Genomic DNA, 20,276 nt, shown 5'->3' with positions numbered 1-20,276 from the left:
TAACTGGTTTCCTGATGATCATCTGATTACCACCTATCCTGTGTTGCTAGACCTAGGGCTAAAGCCCTGTACACACGCTCGGTTTTCTCGGCAGTAAAAAGTCAGCCGAGAAAACTGAGGGAACAGCCGAGAACCCGGGAGGAAAACTGCCATGGAGCTTTGGCTGGGAATCCCAGCCGTGTGTATGCTCCATCGGCATTTCCTTGCAGTGTTTTCCATAGGAAAGTAGTAGATTTAGCGGAAAGAAAACGCCGGGAATCCCGACGGGAAAATAGAGAGCAGGTTCTCCATTTTCCCGCCGGGATTCCTGGCTGTTTTCCTGACGGGAAAACTGCGAGGAAGCATACACCATCTGGTTTTCCCAGCCAAAAGCTCTCTTGGCAGTTTTCCTGGCAAGAAAACCGGTTGTGTGTACGGGGCTTAAGACCTATGCAATGCACTGAAAAATTAGCCCCCTTGAGGGTTTTTGTCTGACAATGACCAAGCAGACCTTCAACCTTGCACCTTGGGTGACACAGAAGATCCACGTAAGTATGAAGGCCCAAAATAGTACAGTAAGGCCCCATACACACGATAGAATCCATCCGCAGATAAATCCCAGCAAATGGGTTTCTGCGGATAGATCCTATGGTGTGTACACGCCAGCGGATCCGTTTCCGCGGAGAAATCTCCTCTGGGATGGATTCCAGCAGATCGGATATTTGCTGACATGCACAACAAATCCATCTGCTGGAATCCATTCCAACGGATGGATCCGCTCGTCTGTACAGACTTACCGGATCCATTCGTCCAAAGGGATTCCCCGCACGCGTCGTAATGATTTGACGCATGCGTGGAATTCCTTATATGACAGCGTCGCGCCCGTCGCCGCGTCATAATAGCGGCGACGGCGCGACACGTCATCGCCAGAGGATTTCAGCGCGGATTTCAATGCGATGGTGTGTACACGCCATCGCATAGAAATCTTCTGAAATCCTCGAGAGGATTTATCCGCGGATACGGTCCGCTGGACCGTATCTGCGGATAAATCCTCTCGTGTGAATGGGGCCTTATAGGTATGCCAACGTACTAGTTATAGAGATCGTGTACGGCATTATCCAAATCAGGTATAACCAAGAATACTGGATTTATATCCTAGCTAAGTATGTCACGGTCACTTATCTTTCCCATTCCAGTGCTGGCACCTCCTCTATCATCAGTGGCGGCAGGCACTTCCTGGTTTACCCTGAGTTTTGCAGCCACCTCAAACGACGCGTAATATGATGCTGTGCTGTCCTTGCTTGAGCATAGAAAGCAGATTTCTCCTTTAAGCTACCAAAGCATTTTGCCTGTATATCTGACACCTGCAGCTTAGCTCCGCAGCAACCACAGCCTTCCAGATACCTCTGCTCTTTTATTGCCTCTGCTGCCCTCGCAGCCCCACTGTACACGTATGATATCCACATTCTGCTGCATCTTCACTGCACTTGTGGCCCCCGCTGCAGCTCTGCAACATCTACCGACTCTGCCACATCTCCCTGCTTGCTTGCAAAATCTAGCCATTCATCTCTGCTGCACCTCAGTTTCAATTGTAGTCTGTGCTACATCTCTGCTGCACCCGCAGTTTCTGCTGCACCCTAATTGCATCCACAGTCTGCAGAACCTTTGCTTCACCCACTGTCTCCTTTGGGCTTCCATAGTCTCTGCCTAATTTTTGTTGAATCCCAGCGGCACCCACAGTCTCCATGGCTCCTTAGGCCTTGTACACACGGTCGGACCAAACCGATGTGACTGGTCCGTCGGACCGTTTTCATCGGTTCACCTCTGAAGTGGCCGTACGGCCTGATATGTGTACACACCGTCAGTCCAAAATCCGATCGGGTCAGAACGCGGTGATGTCAAACACACGACGTGCTGAATAAAACTAAGTTCAATGCTTCAAAGCATGCGTCGACTTGATTCTGAGCATGCGCGGGTTTTGAACCGATGCTTTTCTGTACTAACCATCGGTTTGGTCCGATGGGGCAGCGGTCCATCAGTTCGGTTTTGAAGCATGTTTTAAAATTTTGGACCGAAGGAAAACAGACTGATGGCCTATACACACGGTCGGTTTGGTCCGATGAAACTGAACTTCGGTTCATTCTCATCGGTTTGGTCCGACCGTGTGTACAAGGCCTAAGCTGCTCCCGAAGCCTCTGCAGCACCTACAGTCTCAGCCTGCACTGCTCTTGTGGGTGTCCTCTACACCATTTCAGTACCTTTATGCTGAACATTAGCTGTACCTTCTTGGCACCCACAGCCCCCACATTCTCCCCTGCTTTCAATATCACTTAACAGTTTCTTGTCATCTGACACTTACCCTCCTTTGCACCTGTGTGTATCTGTTGAGTAACCTGGGAGTAGCATGCAACCAACCCAAACTCCTCTTAGGGAGTCCTTGGCAGAACACCAGTTGTCTCCTAGACTCCACTTATAGGGAAAGCGGCCACACTGAGCAGCAAAGTCTACGTTTCATCACAAACTTGTACTGTACTATATCAAGGTTGGCTACATTAAACAGGATCATCCACAATGATTTAGACTCATTTATTTTCATACATTTACTACACACATTAAATTATATCTTAATCTTTGTCCACATTTATATTGTTACTTTCATTATTTATCTACTGTAAATTAGCAAAACATACTGCAATATTTCAATTTAAATTAGGTCATCCACATAGATTTAAGCTCATTTATTTTTATACTGTACATGCAAAATTACAAAACAGATTAAGTTATACCTTCATCTTTGTCCACATTTATATTACAACTTTCAATATTTATCTACTATACATTAAACGATACAGCTTTATTGTATTAGGATTGGCATGCATACTGTAAGTCTTACAAGACTGCATCAAAGCAAGCATTGAATAGCAGTAGTTAAACATATGTGTGTGTGTCCATATGTGTCAGAGTAGGCATGAAGGTTACAAGAGGGGCTACTGATGATGATGACGATGATGTAGATATCAGTAATATTTTTTTTCCTATTTTCAGGCACCAGTAGACTACAGGTTAGTGTTGTGGCACATAATACGCACCTTATTTGATTGTTTTTAGTACCATAATTATTTCTCAGTTATTCAAGTTAACATTCACGTTCTTTAAAGGTATTGCATTTTTAAGTATGTTATACTGGTGACTGTCATCCTAATCTATCTACACCTGCAAGGCTAACTATACTTTTAAGCAGGTAAAGCAGAAGTAAATCCATCAATTTAACAGTTTTCCCAAAACACTTACATTACAGGAATGTCATAAATGATAGCTCTCACAGTTGCTTGTGCTCTCAACCGAACTGTTAAACCATCAAATGGCTGGTGTAATAACTGTACATCACCATGACATGGCCTCTCACCTCCACATGCTATTAAATACATTTAGTGCAGACCGTAGATCAACAGATGACTTGGTTTAGCAGCCGCAGCCTATACCAGACTAGGGTGCATTCTCATCCTCCCATAAACTTTTGGAATATGGACTGTGCATGCTCTGAATGTTCTCCAAAGGTACTAATGGAGAAGCTGTATCACGGCAGACTTGTAAGTAAATGGCCTTTCTATTCGGACCTATTGAGAATAAGTGCAGAACCATTTTGCCTTCCAGTTATATAGGGGCATCTCTTAGCTTGGCGTAAGACATAGGTGTCCTAGGTTGCTCACTGATCTGAAATGTGTTCTAAGAAGTACAGTACAACTGCCATTGGGGAATAAAGGAACTGGTAGATTTAAAGTGAAACTTTAGCCCCGAAAAATAAATCCTGATAGAAAATGTCGGCCCCTTTTGCAGGTATAGCTATGTAAAAAATAAGTGTCTATACTGTTTAATACTGCTCTGTATTTTCTGACACTGTGCCAAAAATGTAGAGGTCGATTTGCTGACAGCCTAAAGATTTACTACTGCTCAGGGGCTCTGGGCTTCACCAAGACGGCAGCCTCCAGCAAGAATAAACAAACGATGCTGGAGCAATTTACAGCACACACTAATTTTGGTATCATAATTATTGATCTGTAATGTATGTTCCTTTCTTTATTTTTTATCAAGTTATTATGGGTAAAGTTCTTCATTAATTTACATCTTTGTGGTGTGTTACATGTGTTAACGTGTTGCATTAAGGCAGCGAGCTTCCAAATTCCCCCGAATCCCACCAAAAAAGGTGAATGTGTTAATTTTAGCAATGTAGTGAACTGCAACATACAATAGTGCAGTACTGTACATTATGGTGTGCTACAATGCAGGTGTTTTTAGAAGATGTGTTGGGTTGCAATTCTAATAACTAACACTTCAATGCACCAAAGTGCCCAATGCGCATTACCACAACACAACTCTGTGAATCTGACTTAAAGCATTGTTATTTTTTAATAAAAAGATGTTGCAAGGTCCTGAAATATTGTTGGTTAACCAAGAAATCAGCACCTTTCTTTCACCTTGTGACATCTTGAAATGTACTGTGTGTGTGACAAGACAGAACTATGTCACAATGTCAAAAGGGCTAGGTGTTACCCAGGGTTCTCACTCATGCAGGTTGCAGGAATCCAGGATGTTTGTTTGGAGCAGAAAAACATGTTTTTTGTTTTTGTTTTTCTCCAGGATTTGTAAATTCTAGTATGGGTTCTAGAGCCCAGAGGCTTTGTAGAGTAATAAGAGGGATGAAGCCTCAAGCCCTGGGTCCATGGTTTGCTGGCAAACAGCATCCTAATTGTGCAGGCGTGCATATACCTTTTAATGAATGCTGACTAAAGTTCAGGGCTCCATCCTGGCAAGGAGACCATTGTGCTACCAGAAAGCAGTGGGTGCATAGACACAGCAGGGATGTGTTGTCTGTCTGCACCAACCAGACTGACACCTTGAGATACAGTTTCTGCAGAAGCAGCATTTGAACATTGGTGTGATCTGGACTGAGACTCGGTTTTATTAGCTGAAAGCTATGTAGCCTGAGGTGGGCTCCTTTATAGTCAGGAGGCAGTTCTTTTTTTAAATGCTGTATGATGCTAAAACCCCTGTGTGGCAGTCCTCATGTAAAGAATGGTTACCGTATATTCTAGAGTATAAGCTGACTTTTTCAGCGAATTTTTTGATGCTGAAAAAGCCCCCGTCGGCTTATACTCGGGTATCCCTGTGTCATGCTGCAGTCAGCGACCGTTCATTGTAACAAAGCCCCACCTCCCCCTCGTTCGTGACCCAGCATCCCTGTGTCATGCTGCAGTCAGCGGCCTTCCATTGTAACAAAGCCCTGCCTCCTCCTCATCCGTGCTAGACGAACACTGAACACTGATACAGTGCTGGGATCATTGTTCCGCGTTCCGCCCTATAACTGATGAGGAGGAGGCTTTGTTACAATAGACGGCCCCCAACTGCAGCATGACAAAGGGATGCTCAATCATGGACGAGGAGGAGGCGGGGCTTTATCACAATGGACGGCTGCCGACTGCAGCATGACACAGGGATTCTCGATCACGTACAAGGAGGCGGAGCTTTGTTACAAAGGACGGCCGCCGACTGCAGCATGACGCAGCGGGAGATCAAAGGTAAATGAGTGAGGGCACAGTGAGGCTGCAGATGGACACAGTGAGGCTGCAAATGGGCACAGTGAAGCTGCAAATGGGCACAGTGAAGCTGCAAATGGACACAGTGAGGCTGTAACTGGGCATTGTTGGCCCGCTTTTCCACTTACAGTAGCTGCTGCATTTCCCACCCTAGGCTTATACTCGAGTCAATACGTTTTTCCGGATTTGTGTGGTAAAATTAGGTGCCTCGGCTTATATTCGGGTCGGCTTATACTCGAGTATATACGGTAGTTTTTAAATAAATAGAGAGACAGTCTAATGTCTATGGGGCATCAGCAGACTCTGCCACTGTCAATTAAGTCTCACTGAAGATAGAAGTTAACAACTGCTTTAATGAAAGCTATGGTAGGCCAGCAATAGAGGTGTTTGGGAACTTCTCCTGCCTCTTCCCATATCGTCTCACAATTTGACCATTCATGTTTATGGACCTGACGGTCATACTGTAATAATACAGCAGCTCTAATACCTTGTAAAATAACACACAACGTACAATCTATTCAAAAACTTACAGGGCCATTGCAAACTGTTCCAGCAGTCTCTTTTTCAAGTCTCTGGTCTTACAATAAAATTCAAAGCCATTTTGCCCTTGGATATGTGTAAGATAAAAGCCATAAGACCACTGCAAAAAAAGGCGTAGAATATACATTTCAAATGTCTGACAATTATAGGATCATACTGATATTACAAACACAGGAAAACAAAAATCAATAAAAAAATAGGATCCTTAAAGAAAAATAATGAGAGAGATTTACTAAAACTGGAACACTCAGAATCTGGTGCAGCTGTGCATGGTCATCAATGAGCTTCTAACTTCAGATTGTTCAATTAAGCTTTGAAAATAAAACCTGGAAGCTGATCAGTTACTATTCAGAGCTGCACCAGATTTTGCATGCTCCGGTTTTAGTAAATCCTCCACCAATATGTTTCGAAAGATAAACCATAATAATGTGGGCACAGTATAAACTTTTCACACAGGCTATAATAATATCACCCCTTGTATAAAAATGTACCCTTCATTTATCATTCCTCCAGCAGGTTCTTGGGCATACAGAAATCCCCAAGAAACCTGTAAAAAAGGTGGTATTAACCTCCCTGGCGGTATGATTCTTTCCGATTTTTGGTGCTGAAAGCAGGACCATTATTTTGCATGGAAATTTGGCGTTTTTTATTGTAGGCCTGTAATTCTTAGGAATAACTCACTTAAATCTGTCCAAACAAGAGTCTAGTAGACATCCTGGGTATGATAAAATTTGAAACACAAAATCACAAATTATAATATAATAAATAACTATAAATAATTATAACAAATATTAATGTAATTATAATAAATATTAATCAATAATGTAATCAAATCAAAAACACTGAAATTCGCTCAGTTGCAGAATTGTCGCCGTCATTACTTTCAGTGTTTGATGACAAATTTCTCCACAAATCAATTATGCAAGTGTTCTAATTTATTATCGCTGTTTTCTAGATGGTCTAAAACCACTTTTGACATAAAGGGACACTTTTTGGTTGCTATGGACAATCTCCGGTTTCCAGGCAGAAAGAACAGTTTTTATAATATATACTATAAAACTGCCTGCAGGACACTGGGCAGACCACTAGGGACAAAGGGGATGTGTAATTATTTGATACAGCACTGTAATCTGTAAGATTACAGTATACTGTATCTATACAGTGTTTTTCACTTTTTGAATTTGGCACCGAACTCCGCCCCCGTGCGCCGCTGGGGAACGGAGCTCGGCACTCGGCAGTCACCGGTGTGTGAATTGAGCGAGATAACAGCTCGCACACACAGCGGGGAGACATCGCAGGATCCAGGGACAAGGTAAGTAACTTCCCCTGTATCCTGCAATGTGATCCCGAGTCTGGCTCGGGGGTTACCACTTTTGGCATGAAAAGTTCACCCCGAGCCCGACTCGGGAATACCGCTAGGGAGGTTAATGTGGAGTGTCCTTTCATAATTGGCTCCACCCGCACACCTGCATTATTCATTCCCAGAGATCTGTAAATTAATAAACCACTAGTCCTGTCTGCAACTGCAGACAATCTTGTAGCTTTCAATTGAACACAAGTGTGATAATCACTAGTGGTAGTCCAGTTTAAGTTTTAGTTTTTCAAGTAACACTTCTTCTCACTCTCCAACTGAAGCCTCGTACACACGACCGAGGAACTCGACGGGCGAAACACATCGTTTTCCTCGCAGAGTTCCTTGTTAGGCGGAACTCGACAAGCTTGCTTTGCGTACACACTGTCAAGACAAAATCTCCTCGTTCTCAAACGCGGTGACATACAACACATACAACGGCAGGGGAAGTTCGATTCCACTGGCACAACTCTTGGGGCTGGTTTTGCTAATCTCATGTGTTTGCGTGTTAAGTAAAAGTTTGTTAAGAGACGATTCGCCCTTTTCAGTCTGTTACAGCTTGAAAAATGTGTTATCTCCATTACAAATGCTACTTTTACTCCCGTCTCATAATTTATTCTGAGCATACACACGCTCGAGTTTCTCGTCGGAAACCAGCCCAACCAGGAACTCGACGAGCCAATTTGAGACTCCCGTCGAGTAAATAGAGAACTTGCTCTCTTTTTGGCTCGTCGAGTTTCTCGACAGTTTCCCCGATGAAAATATATGTTTCCAGAGAAATTCATTTTAAGCCCAAAATCTTCTGCTATGTTCTCTTTCTATAGACCACTCATCCCTTCCATAATGTACCTTTCTGTTCTCCTTGTCAGTAGTTGGATTATTGGTTACTTTGTACTTTTGAAGATCAATTATGTCCTTCATTTCATAGTTGTCCCCTCTTCTTTTGCACACAATAACGGCCAAATCAAACAGGAAAATATACCTTTAAAAGAATATAAAATTCACACATCAGCATTATGTGGATTCAATACTTAGAAAATTACATTGATTTTACCAAGCCATTTGCTTCCTCTTTAGGGGGTGACCGTGTGACCCAGTAAACATGTCACCGGTCACTTTATCCCCATGTGGGCCTGACCTTGTAGCTTAGTAAACATATCACTGTCACTGAGTTGATGAATTCAATACGCACACCAAGCAAACATGTCATTGATGTTAGACATATCAGTTAGTCATTAAGGTATAACTGTCAGTGGGTCAAAATATTCCTAATTTTAACTAACCTTTGACCATGTAATCATATTAAATTGCTTTTTGTTAAAGGAACAAGGCATTCACATAAATGATCTTTTACCTGTCCTGCTTTGTGCGTTTATCCAGTGTGCTAAACTTTATCTCGCAGTCCACCTTCGGTCTTCCGTACTGTATTAAGGGCTGATTCTACAGATAAAAGTACATATGTCAATAAAATAAAATGTAAATAATATACTCAGAATGGCACAGGTGCTGAATTGTCCAACAGAAAAAAGAAAAATGTAAGTATGGAATATGTATACTATACAATCTTGGCAATGCAATTTGGAGACCTCATACAGATTTTTGGTAAACAAGTTGTGGATGATATGGCAGTGCCGGTCACCTCCAATTAATGCCTCGTACACATGACCGTTTTTCCAAGCAGGAAAACTGCCATGAGAGCTTTTAGACGGGAAACCCGGTCGTGTGTATGCTTCATCGCAGTTTTCCCGGTGGACTTTTTTCCGTGGGCAAAACTGGTCATGTGTATGCTTTTCCAAGGGGAAAAAATGCGGAATCCCGTCGGGAAAAAACTTTGTTTTTTTCCTGCCGAGAAAAACGGCCGTGTGTACAGGGCATCACTCTTTCTAAATCCTCTGCTGTAGAAACTCTATACACCAACTATCAGCACTGAGATCTTGACTCAGATCTAACAGCTCTTGGTGCACATAGTTTCAACACCCAATAAGGCAAGGAAGGTCCTGCAGAGGTTAATTAATCGTCAGGCAAAGGGTTAAGCCTGGTACACTATTAGTTTGGAGCCGCTGTACTAACGATCCAACGTTAGTACAGTGATCTCCCCCCCACTGAGCTGTTGTGTTCCGACAGGGGGACTGCTGGATTTCCGGCTTCTGTCTGACGGTCCCATAAGCACGGGCCGAATTTCGGACATTTTTTATATGTTGGCCGGCATTCAGCCGGTGTGTATGGGGATTTAGGCTAGAGCCAAGAGTTAGGCAGTTGACGTTAAAAGGGTTAGTGTGTAACCATGAGTGGACCAGCTTGCGCAGATATACTGCAGCAGGTCGGCTCTCCTGTGCGAATCGACATACTTGTATGTCGGTCCGTGCAAAGAGTATAGTGCACGCGCAAAGCGCCATGGGAGTGTGCCCGCAGACTTGAAGTCCGCCGGCGACCCGCAATATCGGTGAGAGGCAGAACGGGGAACTGCCTATGTAAACAAGGCGATTCCCCGTTCTGCTTAGTGACATGACAGAGATCTACTGTTCCAGTTATCTCTGTCATGTTGAAGTGAGCCCATCCCCCCTACAAATAGAACACACTCAGGGAACACACTTAACCCTTGGATCGCCCCCTACCCTTCCCTGCCAGTGTCATTTTTACATTGATCAGTGCATTTTTATAGCACCGATCAATGAAATAATGTCACTGGTCCCCAAAAAGTGTCATTTGGGGTCAGATTTGTCCGCTGCAATGTTTCAGTCCCGCTAAGAATCACAAATCGCTGCCATTACCAATAGAAACAATCAATAAAAAATAAAAAGTCCCTAAATCTATCCCATAGTTTGTAGACACTATAACTTTTGTGCAATCAATATACGCCTATTGCGATTTGTTTCACCAAAAATATGTAGAAGAATATAGATCAGCCTAAACTGATGAATAAATTATTTTCTTTATATATTTTTTGTTCTATATGTATTATAGCAGAAAGTAAAAAAATATATATATTTTAAATTGTGTTTTTTTATTATGATTTTTATATCCATACACAAATGTTTTGCATTTAATTTATATTTTAAATTGAATAGGTTGTTTGTTGAGGGTTTACATATTCTTTAATGCCAAATTCCCATCAAAACATTTATTTTTTTAATGGATAGCGTTTGAAAGGGTTAGAATGACTATAAACGTATTATTGCTGTCTGTGCTCTCATAGAAGCCTTCTCCTAACAAATGAGACAAAACAGAGGCCAGACAGAAATGCCTTTTGGGAAGGCAGCTTCCTTACAAGCAGGCATAATTTAGAAGGTTAGACGTCTAAAGCCTCGTACACATGACCAGTTTCCCTTCGGGAAAACTGCCAGGAGGGCTTTTAGCCGGGAAAACTGGACGTGTGTATGCTTCCTCGCAGTTTTCCCGTCAGGAAAACAGATGGGAATCCCGACGGGAAAATAGAGAACCTGATCTCTATTTTCCCGTCGGGATTTCCGGTGGCTTTTTTTCTGACAGATTTACTAATACTCTATGGGAAACACTGCGAGGCAGTGCACATGGAGCATACACACGGCCGGGATTTCTGCCGGGTTCTCAGCTTTCCCCTCGGTTTTCACGGCGGACTTTTTTCTGTACAGGGCATCAGACATTCAACAATATTTTCAGCAGTTTTTATACTAATGCCCAGTGATAATAACCAGGACTGGAAAAAAAGCATGCTTCTGTGTTGTGTGCCTCTCATCCAGTGCTCCTTTTTCTTTCTCTGCTGTAGTTTCAGTTTGCAGATGAAAAACTGACACCCAGCAAAGGAAGATAGAACTAAACATAGTTCAAGAAATAAGGAGTCAAAATTGCTAAAAGCAGACATGGATTTGAGTGATTTTACCATATCAGCCTCACCCAGCCTTGCTTGAAATACATACTATGGGGTTGATTTGGTGATAGTCACATTCACTGCACAGCGTTCAGTTTGGGAAACAGTTCTATTTCAGTAGCATTTTATATTGTACATTTCTCAATACAAAAAGAACTGTACTCTTACTCTAAACATATTTTCTAGCAATACCTAGAAGTTGACAGAACTGCAATGACTACGTTGTATTGTCTTTCTTCATATGATCAAAATCTGAGTTTGATGAGTTCAGAAGCATCTCTGCTCCAAGACTTTCTATTCCTGTCTGTCGAAGTGAAACCTTCACCTTCACAATCATCCTGACAGTCCTATTTCACCCCTGAAAAGAGAACAGTCCCCTCTGAAACCTGACTTTGAGCATTTTCATAAGCTAGTGTCTGGCTGCCAACCTTGCAAGGCCCCTGCTAAAATCCTTCTTACTCTTTCCAGTCCTTTCATGACTCATTCACATTGGCATCGCTTGATCTATTAACTCCACTAACTGTTGCAAATAATCCAAGAACGTAATAGAGTCCATTAAATTCCCACTTTATAAGCACAAAGTGAGCCAAGATGGCACACATATACATGTACAACATTAGGGAAGTACAAACTTCCTTGTATTACCAAGTTATTTTTTTGGAAATACATTTTTAACCCTTTACAACCACTTTATGCTACAGGTAAGCCTATATTAAGGCTTACCCGTAGCTACCAAGGATATCTCCTAAACCTGTATGGTTTAGGAGATATGCCCTGTCCCCTGCATGTGCCAATGTCATAGGCACATGCGTACTGGGGCAAACTGAAGCAATGGCACCTATGTGCCACTGCTTCAGTCCACGTGCCGTTGCCGGCGGCTCCTACACGCATGCACGGGAGTGATGTCATTGTGGCTCTGGCCAATCACAGCACCGGTGCCGTGATACCCGGAAGTCCCCCTAGGAGAGATGTCGGCAGCCGGAGGGGGAGACAAAGACCGCTGCAGGGGCTTCGATCTCAGGTAAGTAATTCATAATGAGCTAGTATGCTATGCATACTAGCTCATTATGCCTTTGTCTTGCAGGGGTTTTTTTTTTTACATTAGGGTTTACAACCACTTTAAAGTGGATGTAAACACACTCTCGTCCTTTCTAAACTACTGCCATAGTGCTGATCTATAAGGATATACATGCCTCCTGCATGTATCCTTAACTGTCAAATGTTTCCCCTCTGTCTGTTATGAGACCTGAAAAACTGCAGATTCTGTGGGTGGATCTGTTTTCTGGAGCTCTGTGGTAGGAGTCGTGAAGTCAGTAGACTCTCCGCCCTTCTCTACACTCCCCTTGTCAACATGCATTTTCTCTTGTGTTTTCCTTACACTGAATTCTGCTATGATCACTAACATCCAGTCAAAATCCAGAAAAGTAACCACATGACTTCAGAAAAGGAGTAGGGGTGGAAATTAAAAAATAATGCCTGTCTCCAGGCTAGTGCATGAGATATGTAAATAACCTGTCACTCACAACAAGGGGGGCGGAACGGACCAAGGTTTTTCCCTGTAAGGCCTCGTACACACGACCGAGGAACTCGTTGTAAATAAAACATCGTTTTCCTCGACGAGTTCCTTGTCAGGCTTGTAGAGAAACTTGACAAGCTTTCTTTGCGTACACACTGTCAAGACCAAATCTTCTCATTCTCAAACGCGGTGACATACAACACATACAACGGCAGGGGAAGTTCGATTCCACTGGCACAACTCTTGGGGCTGCTTTTGCTAATCTCATGTTACTGCGTGTTAAGTAAAAGTTTGGTAAGAGACGATTTGCACTTTACAGACTGTTAGGCCCCGTACACACACATTCAGCCAGAAACTCGATGGGAGACGTATTCTGCCGAGAAAACCGGTCGTGTGTACACTTTTCGCCGAGGAAACCGTCGAGGATCTCGTCGGGCCAAAAAGAGAACATGTTCTCTATTTCCTCGTTAGTCAATGGGAAAAGTTGGCTCGCCGAGATCCTCGGCGGCTTCACAAGGAACTCGACGAGCAAAATGATGTGTTTTGCCCGTCGAGTTTCTCGGACGTGTGTACGGGGCCTTACAGCGTGAAAAATGTGCTATCTCCATTACAAACGCTACTTTTACCAAAGGTGCGCTCCCGTCTCATACTTGATTCTGAGCACGCGTGGGTTTCTTAGCATACACACGATCGTGTTTCTCGTCGAAAACCAGCCCGACGAGGAACACAACGAGGAAATTGAGAACTTGTTCTCTTTTTTTCTCTTCGAGTTCCTCGACAGTTTTCTCGATGAAAAACATACACACGACCGTTTTCCTCGGCAAAAAAGCTCTGCCACCAAGTTTCTTGATGGATTCTGTCGAGGAAAACGGTCGTGTGTACGAGGCCTCAGTCTGTTTTATTTCACAGAAAAAATAAAAGAGGATTGCTCAGAGCTGGATTAACTCTGTGTGGCAAGACTGGGCACAGATAATAGGAAATCGTATACTCTACATTGTGAAATTAAAAAAAAAATCGGGTTTACATCCATTTTAAGGCATTCCATTACAATAAGTGCATCACATAACCGCTCTATTTTCCAAATGTTGGTGCTACACATCTTTAAAAGGCCAGTCCACCCAAAATCATATTACAGGGCATACTAATGCAAGTTACAGGTGCAAAATGATGTCACAGGCTAACTCTGCCTCTAGGTTTTTATATGTCTAGAATACTACCACCATGAGATCACTCTGCTAGAATTCCCAATTGTTTTTCCATTCCACTAAGGAGTTTTGGTTCTCACTCTTCTCCAACTTTGCGATTCTCAGCATCCTTCACAAATATAAATATAAATTAGAAATAAACTCAGAAGAGTGGAAACCCCTTATACGGCCACAGCTAGAATGCAGAGCCAAAAACGAATGCAGAAATCTCATCAATATAGTCCCAAACAGATATATAAACCTGTCTGGTAGGTTTGATTGGTTCAGCATCCATGAAAAACTGATATGTGGGTTTTGTGTGGTTTGACCCTTATCCTAATTAAAAAAAAAAACATAGAGAAAATATGGTGCAAATAAATCTGCTGTATAAGGCATAAAACGTTGTGACTGTTAAGTATTTAAAATATGAAATGCTTTCTAGTTATAGAACAATCACTGAAAATTATAACTGAGCTCATGTCTAATAGTTTTCTATCAAGATTCATCTGGCATCTGCAAATTTCACCGCCGATGAATGAGTAATCCCATCCTGCCCTCCTATGGATGTTACATGTATTGCACCTTCAGCAAAGAAAATCGACTTGTTCTATTAAAAAAACTGAGTATTAGAACAAGGTGAACTGAATGTCCCTCTGTTTATCAAATTTTAAGGACAAAACACAAGACCCTTTGATGCCATCGGCATAAATGACATTTCGATTCTGCTCCTCAGCTACAAGCTTAGGTTTATTTTTTAATTTCTTTACAATTTAGTGAACTTTCCAAGCTCCTGTTAGGCTGCATAAAGACAATATTTGCCCTTTACAACTTACAGAGTACATGTATTGACTAAATAGGTTATTAGGGGATTACTGGAGAGCTCCAAGATCAAATGCAGGCTTATTGCAAGCTTGAAGGATAAATCAGCAATTATGCACTTCCTCTGTTGTTCTTAGTAGTATGTCAATTATCTTTGTCACTATAAAAGCCTTGAAGCCCATATATTAGAAGTAGACACAATCTACCCTTGCAGTGGGGTCCTCGCCACACTACAAGGGTCGAATGCCTGTTAGGCCTAGAGGGAGCTGAACTTACCTTAAACTGGCCAAAGATGGACCAAAATTTGTCCTGTTCAGAAGGGACAGGCTGAATTTCGATCCATCTATGGCCGTTCCCGCTAGAGCAGTGGTTCTCAACCTGGGGGTCGGGACCCCCTCGGGGGTCAAATGATGATTTGCCAGGGGCCACCAGATCCTGGGCTGTTACCGAAGCCCGCACCACTTTCTCGCCCAGCCTTTTTGCGGCTGCCCACTAACTGTTTTTGCAGCCACCCATTCAGTTCACGGCATGGTTGGGGGGCTGAGACTAGAGGTCAGTAGACTGGTGAGGAATGTGAAGTGGGAGGGGCTGGAGGAGACCCTATCTCCTGATTTCGACATAGGTGTCACTGCTACGAGACACCACAAAGTCGGAGACACAGTGAATCCGGAGACAGTGAGTAACACTACCTGTGATTATAGTTGCCATTAAAAGTCCCCACTACAGTTCTCAGATCAGCAGATGACCATGATCAGGAGCACCTAAGTTGGCCAATCAGAACTCCCCGCAGCATTGCCACTCATCCCAACCCCCCCCCCCCACCAGCACTGCCACTCATCCCAAACCACCCCTCCAGCACTGCCACTCATCCCAAACCCCACCCCCAGCACTGCCACTCATCCCAAACCCCCCCTCCAGCACTGCCACTCATCCCAAACCCCACCCCCAGCACTGCCACTCATCCCAAACCACCCCCCTCCAGCACTGCCACTCATCCCAAACCCCCCCTCCAGCACTGCCACTCATCCCAAACCCCCCCTCCAGCACTGCCACTCATCCCAAACCCCCTCTCCAGCACTGCCGCTCATCCCAAACCCCCTCTCCAGCACTGCCGCTCATCCCATACCCCCTACCTACCCACCAAGGAGTAAGAGAAGGAAATAAAATAGAGAATACATGAAAGGGAGAGGAAAGGAGGGGGAGGAACAAATAAAAAGGGAGAGAGAGATAAAAGGGAAAGAAAGGAGAACAAAGAGAGTGGTAGAGCCTACAATTCACCATAAGGGTTTTAATACTGTACGAGTGGAAGGGTCTCGGGAAGCGCTAAATGCTCGTGGGTTAGGGGCGCAAACTACTTGTCTTGCCTAGGGTGCTGACAACCCACGCTACGAAAATAATTTTACTGTTAGGGGTCCCCACAACTTGGGAAATTTTATCAAGGGGTCACGGCACTAGATAGGTTGAGAACCACTGTGCTAGAGAGATGTCAATCTAACGATCAGCTTTTTCAAACAGGAATGTTGGACATTTTTCAATTGATCAGCAATGCCAACTGGCTGCAGTGCTGATCTGGGTATTCTGACAGCGGAGGAGTCCAGCTGTTAGAATACAATAACGCAGCAGAGATGATTGATTTATCCACCTTGAATATGTGGATGGGGGAATCCGTTCGTTCTTTTGTTATCTATGGCCAGATTTACACCCTGCTCCAGTAGTCTCAGGCGCTCTCCTCCTCTCCCTCATACACCCTTAGCTATGGGCAGTCCTGTCATGGACCTTGAGATATTAAAGTGTTTCTACTTGACATCTGTTACACAGGAGAGGGACATTCAATGCAAGGCTTTTGAAATGCTAAGTGGAACCAGCTTGTGAAATACCTTTTATTGTGTTCTGCAGGTTAAGAGCGGGTGTCGGAGACAGTCCGTCTGGCTAGAATTAGGGATTGAAGGTTAATTGAATCTATTATGTGTGGTTGAAGATGTATGTGTTTACGCTAAGGGACTTTGTATTGTTCTAAAGGTCAGAAGCCTCCTGTCAGCTGTATTGAATTAGCATTCTATTGTCTAAAGCAATGTAACCTCTCAGAGGTAGTAATTAAGTAGACCGGGTTATTGTGTACATTGATTACCCCCTGGGGCTTCTGTCTCAATACACAAGTCTTTCTATCCAAGCTATTGGACCAATCCCTGTTGACAATTTCAAGTCCTCATTTGCATGGTCAAGGAGGACTTGAGTTGAAGACTGCATATACTTTACAATTGACCAATAGGAAAGCGGTTGTTGGGAGTGGGATGTTCCAAAATTCTGTATAAAAGTGTGCTGTGTACTTGAAAATAAAGAGTCCTGTTTGAACTTACATACAGCCTGCCTGGTGTTTGTTCTTAATGGGTCTGAACGGCACATAGCTGTAGTTCGGACCCCGGAACCTTGGATGACTGGACCATCAGACGCTGCAATCTGCAAGCTGACTCACTGGTAGCAGAGGAGTGTCGGGAGAGCAGGACCTGGGCGAGAAAGGATCTCGTCACATTGGTTGGCAGCGGTGGGATTTGCTCTCCAGTTACTGGGACAACTCCAAACCACCACCATGAATGACCAGCTATGCAGCCTGGAGGAGAACCATGCTAAAAGACTTGCTTGAGAGCCGTGGAGGGACTGGTGGGAAGAACAAGGCCACCCTGATCATTGCGCTAGCCGAGATGGATCAGATGGATGGTGATGCAGGACCCCGGTCAGTTAAAGACTTGTTCCAGCAGCGAGTTCAACAATGGTTGGCATTATATGGTGCTAACCCATCAGAGACGGCCATACAGAATACCATTAGAGACCTCCAGCTGCAGGAACAGAGAGAACGAGAGTGGCAACAGAGAGCACGAGAGCGGCAACAGAGAGAACGAGAACGGCAACAGAGAGAACGAGAGCGGCAACATGAGCTGGAAATCGCCTACAAACAGCTGCTAGACTCCGCTCAGCAGCAGGATGGGGCTCCCTTTGCCTGGGACTATGAGGAAATATCAGCTGACAACGCTGAAATCCTGGCTGATGAATCAGCAGTGGAAAATCGGGAGCTTGCCATTCCCAAAGCAGAAGTGCTGGCAACAGGGCAGAGTGCTAGCAATCTCTGCCCAGCACCGGAACCAACTGTGGAGTTCCAGGGAGCCGGGGCAGTTGGCCCCCCTCCCCAGCAACAAGCTGAGGTAGTAAAGCTGTTACTCCCAGCTGAATCACTGGCAGCAGGGCAGGATGCTACTGGCTGCTGCACACGACTACAGCTTGAGCGGATATGGGTGGATGGGACTGTGGTCTCCACTCACAGCAACCCAGCGGAAGAGCTGGCAACAGAGCAGAGTGCCCCGGGCCTCTGCTCTCAACTAACAGAAGAGGGGGTTCCTGTGGTAGTGGATGGGACTCAGATCTCCACTGACACAACCCCAGAAAATGGTGCGGCACTGAGACAGGAGGATGTTGGCTTTGCTTTGCAAGCACCAGGGGATTTTCACCTAGCATTAGGGGATGGGACTTCAGTCTCCACTGGTATACCCCAGGAATGGTGGCCAGTTGGCCCAGATCCCCAACAGCATGATGAACTGAGCCCAGCCACCCTGTCTTCTCTCCAGCGGCTGAAAGGACTCCAGGGAGAAGGGCCAGTCCAGGCCTCTCCCCAGCGGCAGGCGTGTTCTCTGAGAGAGGCAGAGATTGGCTGGGTGAGTAATGCTCTGTTTGGGACAAGTTATCTGGGGTACTGGGTGGGTACCGGAATTGGGGTCTTTCCCAGTGTTAGTCTCCTGCCAAAGGGGGAGATGTGTGACAGACCTAGCCGGGACAGGGGCTTTTGGAGAGGACTGAATGCAAGCCTCTTGCCGTCCGATTATGGGCCAGGACCTCAAAACAGGAAGGCAGATGGGTCATCCCAGCAGACAGTCCTGGAACTTTAAGACTACTTTTCCAACATCCTCGAGTTGACCCGTTTGGGTCCCACTGCGGCTGTTGGACTGTTTCCCAGGGGAAGTAATGTCATGGACCTTGAGATATTAAAGTGTTTCTACTTGACATCTGTTACACAGGAGAGGGACATTCAATGCAAGGCTTTTGAAATGCTAAGTGGAACCAGCTTGTGAAATACCTTTTATTGTGTTCTGCAGGTTAAGAGCGGGTGTCGGAGACAGTCCGTCTGGCTAGAATTAGGGATTGAAGGTTAATTGAATCTATTATGTGTGGTTGAAGATGTATGTGTTTACGCTAAGGGACTTTGTATTGTTCTAAAGGTCAGAAGCCTCCTGTCAGCTGTATTGAATTAGCATTCTATTGTCTAAAGCAATGTAACCTCTCAGAGGTAGTAATTAAGTAGACCGGGTTATTGTGTACATTGATTACCCCCTGGGGCTTCTGTTTCAATACACAAGTCTTTCTATCCAAGCTATTGGACCAATCCCTGTTGACAATTTCAAGTCCTCATTTGCATGGTCAAGGAGGACTTGAGTGAAGACTGCATATACTTTACAATTGACCAATAGGAAAGCGGTTGTTGGGAGTGGGATGTTCCAAAATTCTGTATAAAAGTGTGCTGTGTACTTGAAAATAAAGAGTCCTGTCTGAACTTACATACAGCCTGCCTGGTGTTTGTTCTTAATGGGTCTGAACGGCACATAGCTGTAGTTCGGACCCCGGAACCTTGGATGACTGGACCATCAGCTGACTCACTGGTAGCAGAGGAGTGTCGGGAGAGCAGGACCTGGGCGAGAAAGGATCTCGTCATAAGTCCCTTAGACCTCTTTCACACTGAGTCGCTCATAGCGTTGGCGGTAAAACGCTGCTATTTTTACCCCGACGCTATGGGCGGATTTGTGGCGCATTTCGGCCGCTAGCGGGGTGCTTTTCACCCCCGCTAGCGGCCGAGAAAGGGTTAAAACCGCCCCGCTAGCAGCCGAAATAGCCTCAGTGTCCCATTGATTTCAATGGGCAGGAGCGGTATACACACTGCTCCTTCACCGCTCCAAAGATGCGGCTAGCAGGACTTTTTTTACTGTCCTGCTAGCGCAACGCTCCAGTGTGAAAACCCTAAGGCTTTCACACTGGAGACAATATAGCAGCTGTTTGAGGGCGGATTGCAGGCGCTATATTTAACGCTATAGCGCCTGCAATACGCCCTCAGTGTGAAAGGGGTCTTAGCCTCATTTGGAACAATACAGGACTATTAACCCTGCATTGTACATTAAGGGAGACAGGTGTGCGTTCCGGGTAAAGCGCCTTAGGCCCCATACACACGACCAAGTTTCTCGGCAGAATTCACCCAGAAACTCGATCGGAGCCGTATTCTGCCGAGAAACCCGGTGGTGTGTACACTTTTGGCCGAGGAAGCCGACGAGGATCTCGTCGGGCCAAATAGAGAACATGTTCTCTATTTCCTCGTTAGTCAATGAGGAAACTTGGCTCGGTGAGATCCTCG

At 44.6% G+C, this 20,276-nt stretch overlaps 1 protein-coding gene across 2 annotated transcripts in view; it reads right to left on the bottom strand.

Annotated features, from left to right (window-relative positions):
- Nucleotides 1-20,276, bottom strand: part of VAV3 (vav guanine nucleotide exchange factor 3) — a 333,028-nt gene that overhangs the window by 103,441 nt on the left and 209,311 nt on the right. For both annotated transcript variants that reach the window (XM_040359896.1, XM_040359897.1), the window contains exons 13-15: nt 8,819-8,904; nt 8,314-8,446; nt 6,104-6,213 (exon numbers count right to left, since the gene is read on the bottom strand). In XM_040359896.1, coding sequence (XP_040215830.1) covers nt 6,104-6,213; nt 8,314-8,446; nt 8,819-8,904 — 329 coding nt within the window. The remainder of the gene's footprint in view (nt 1-6,103; nt 6,214-8,313; nt 8,447-8,818; nt 8,905-20,276) is intronic.

The sequence above is a fragment of the Rana temporaria genome, chromosome 7, assembly GCF_905171775.1.
Source record: "Rana temporaria chromosome 7, aRanTem1.1, whole genome shotgun sequence".
NCBI lineage: Eukaryota > Metazoa > Chordata > Amphibia > Anura > Ranidae > Rana > Rana temporaria.
This window is presented reverse-complemented; position numbering and strand designations above follow the sequence as displayed.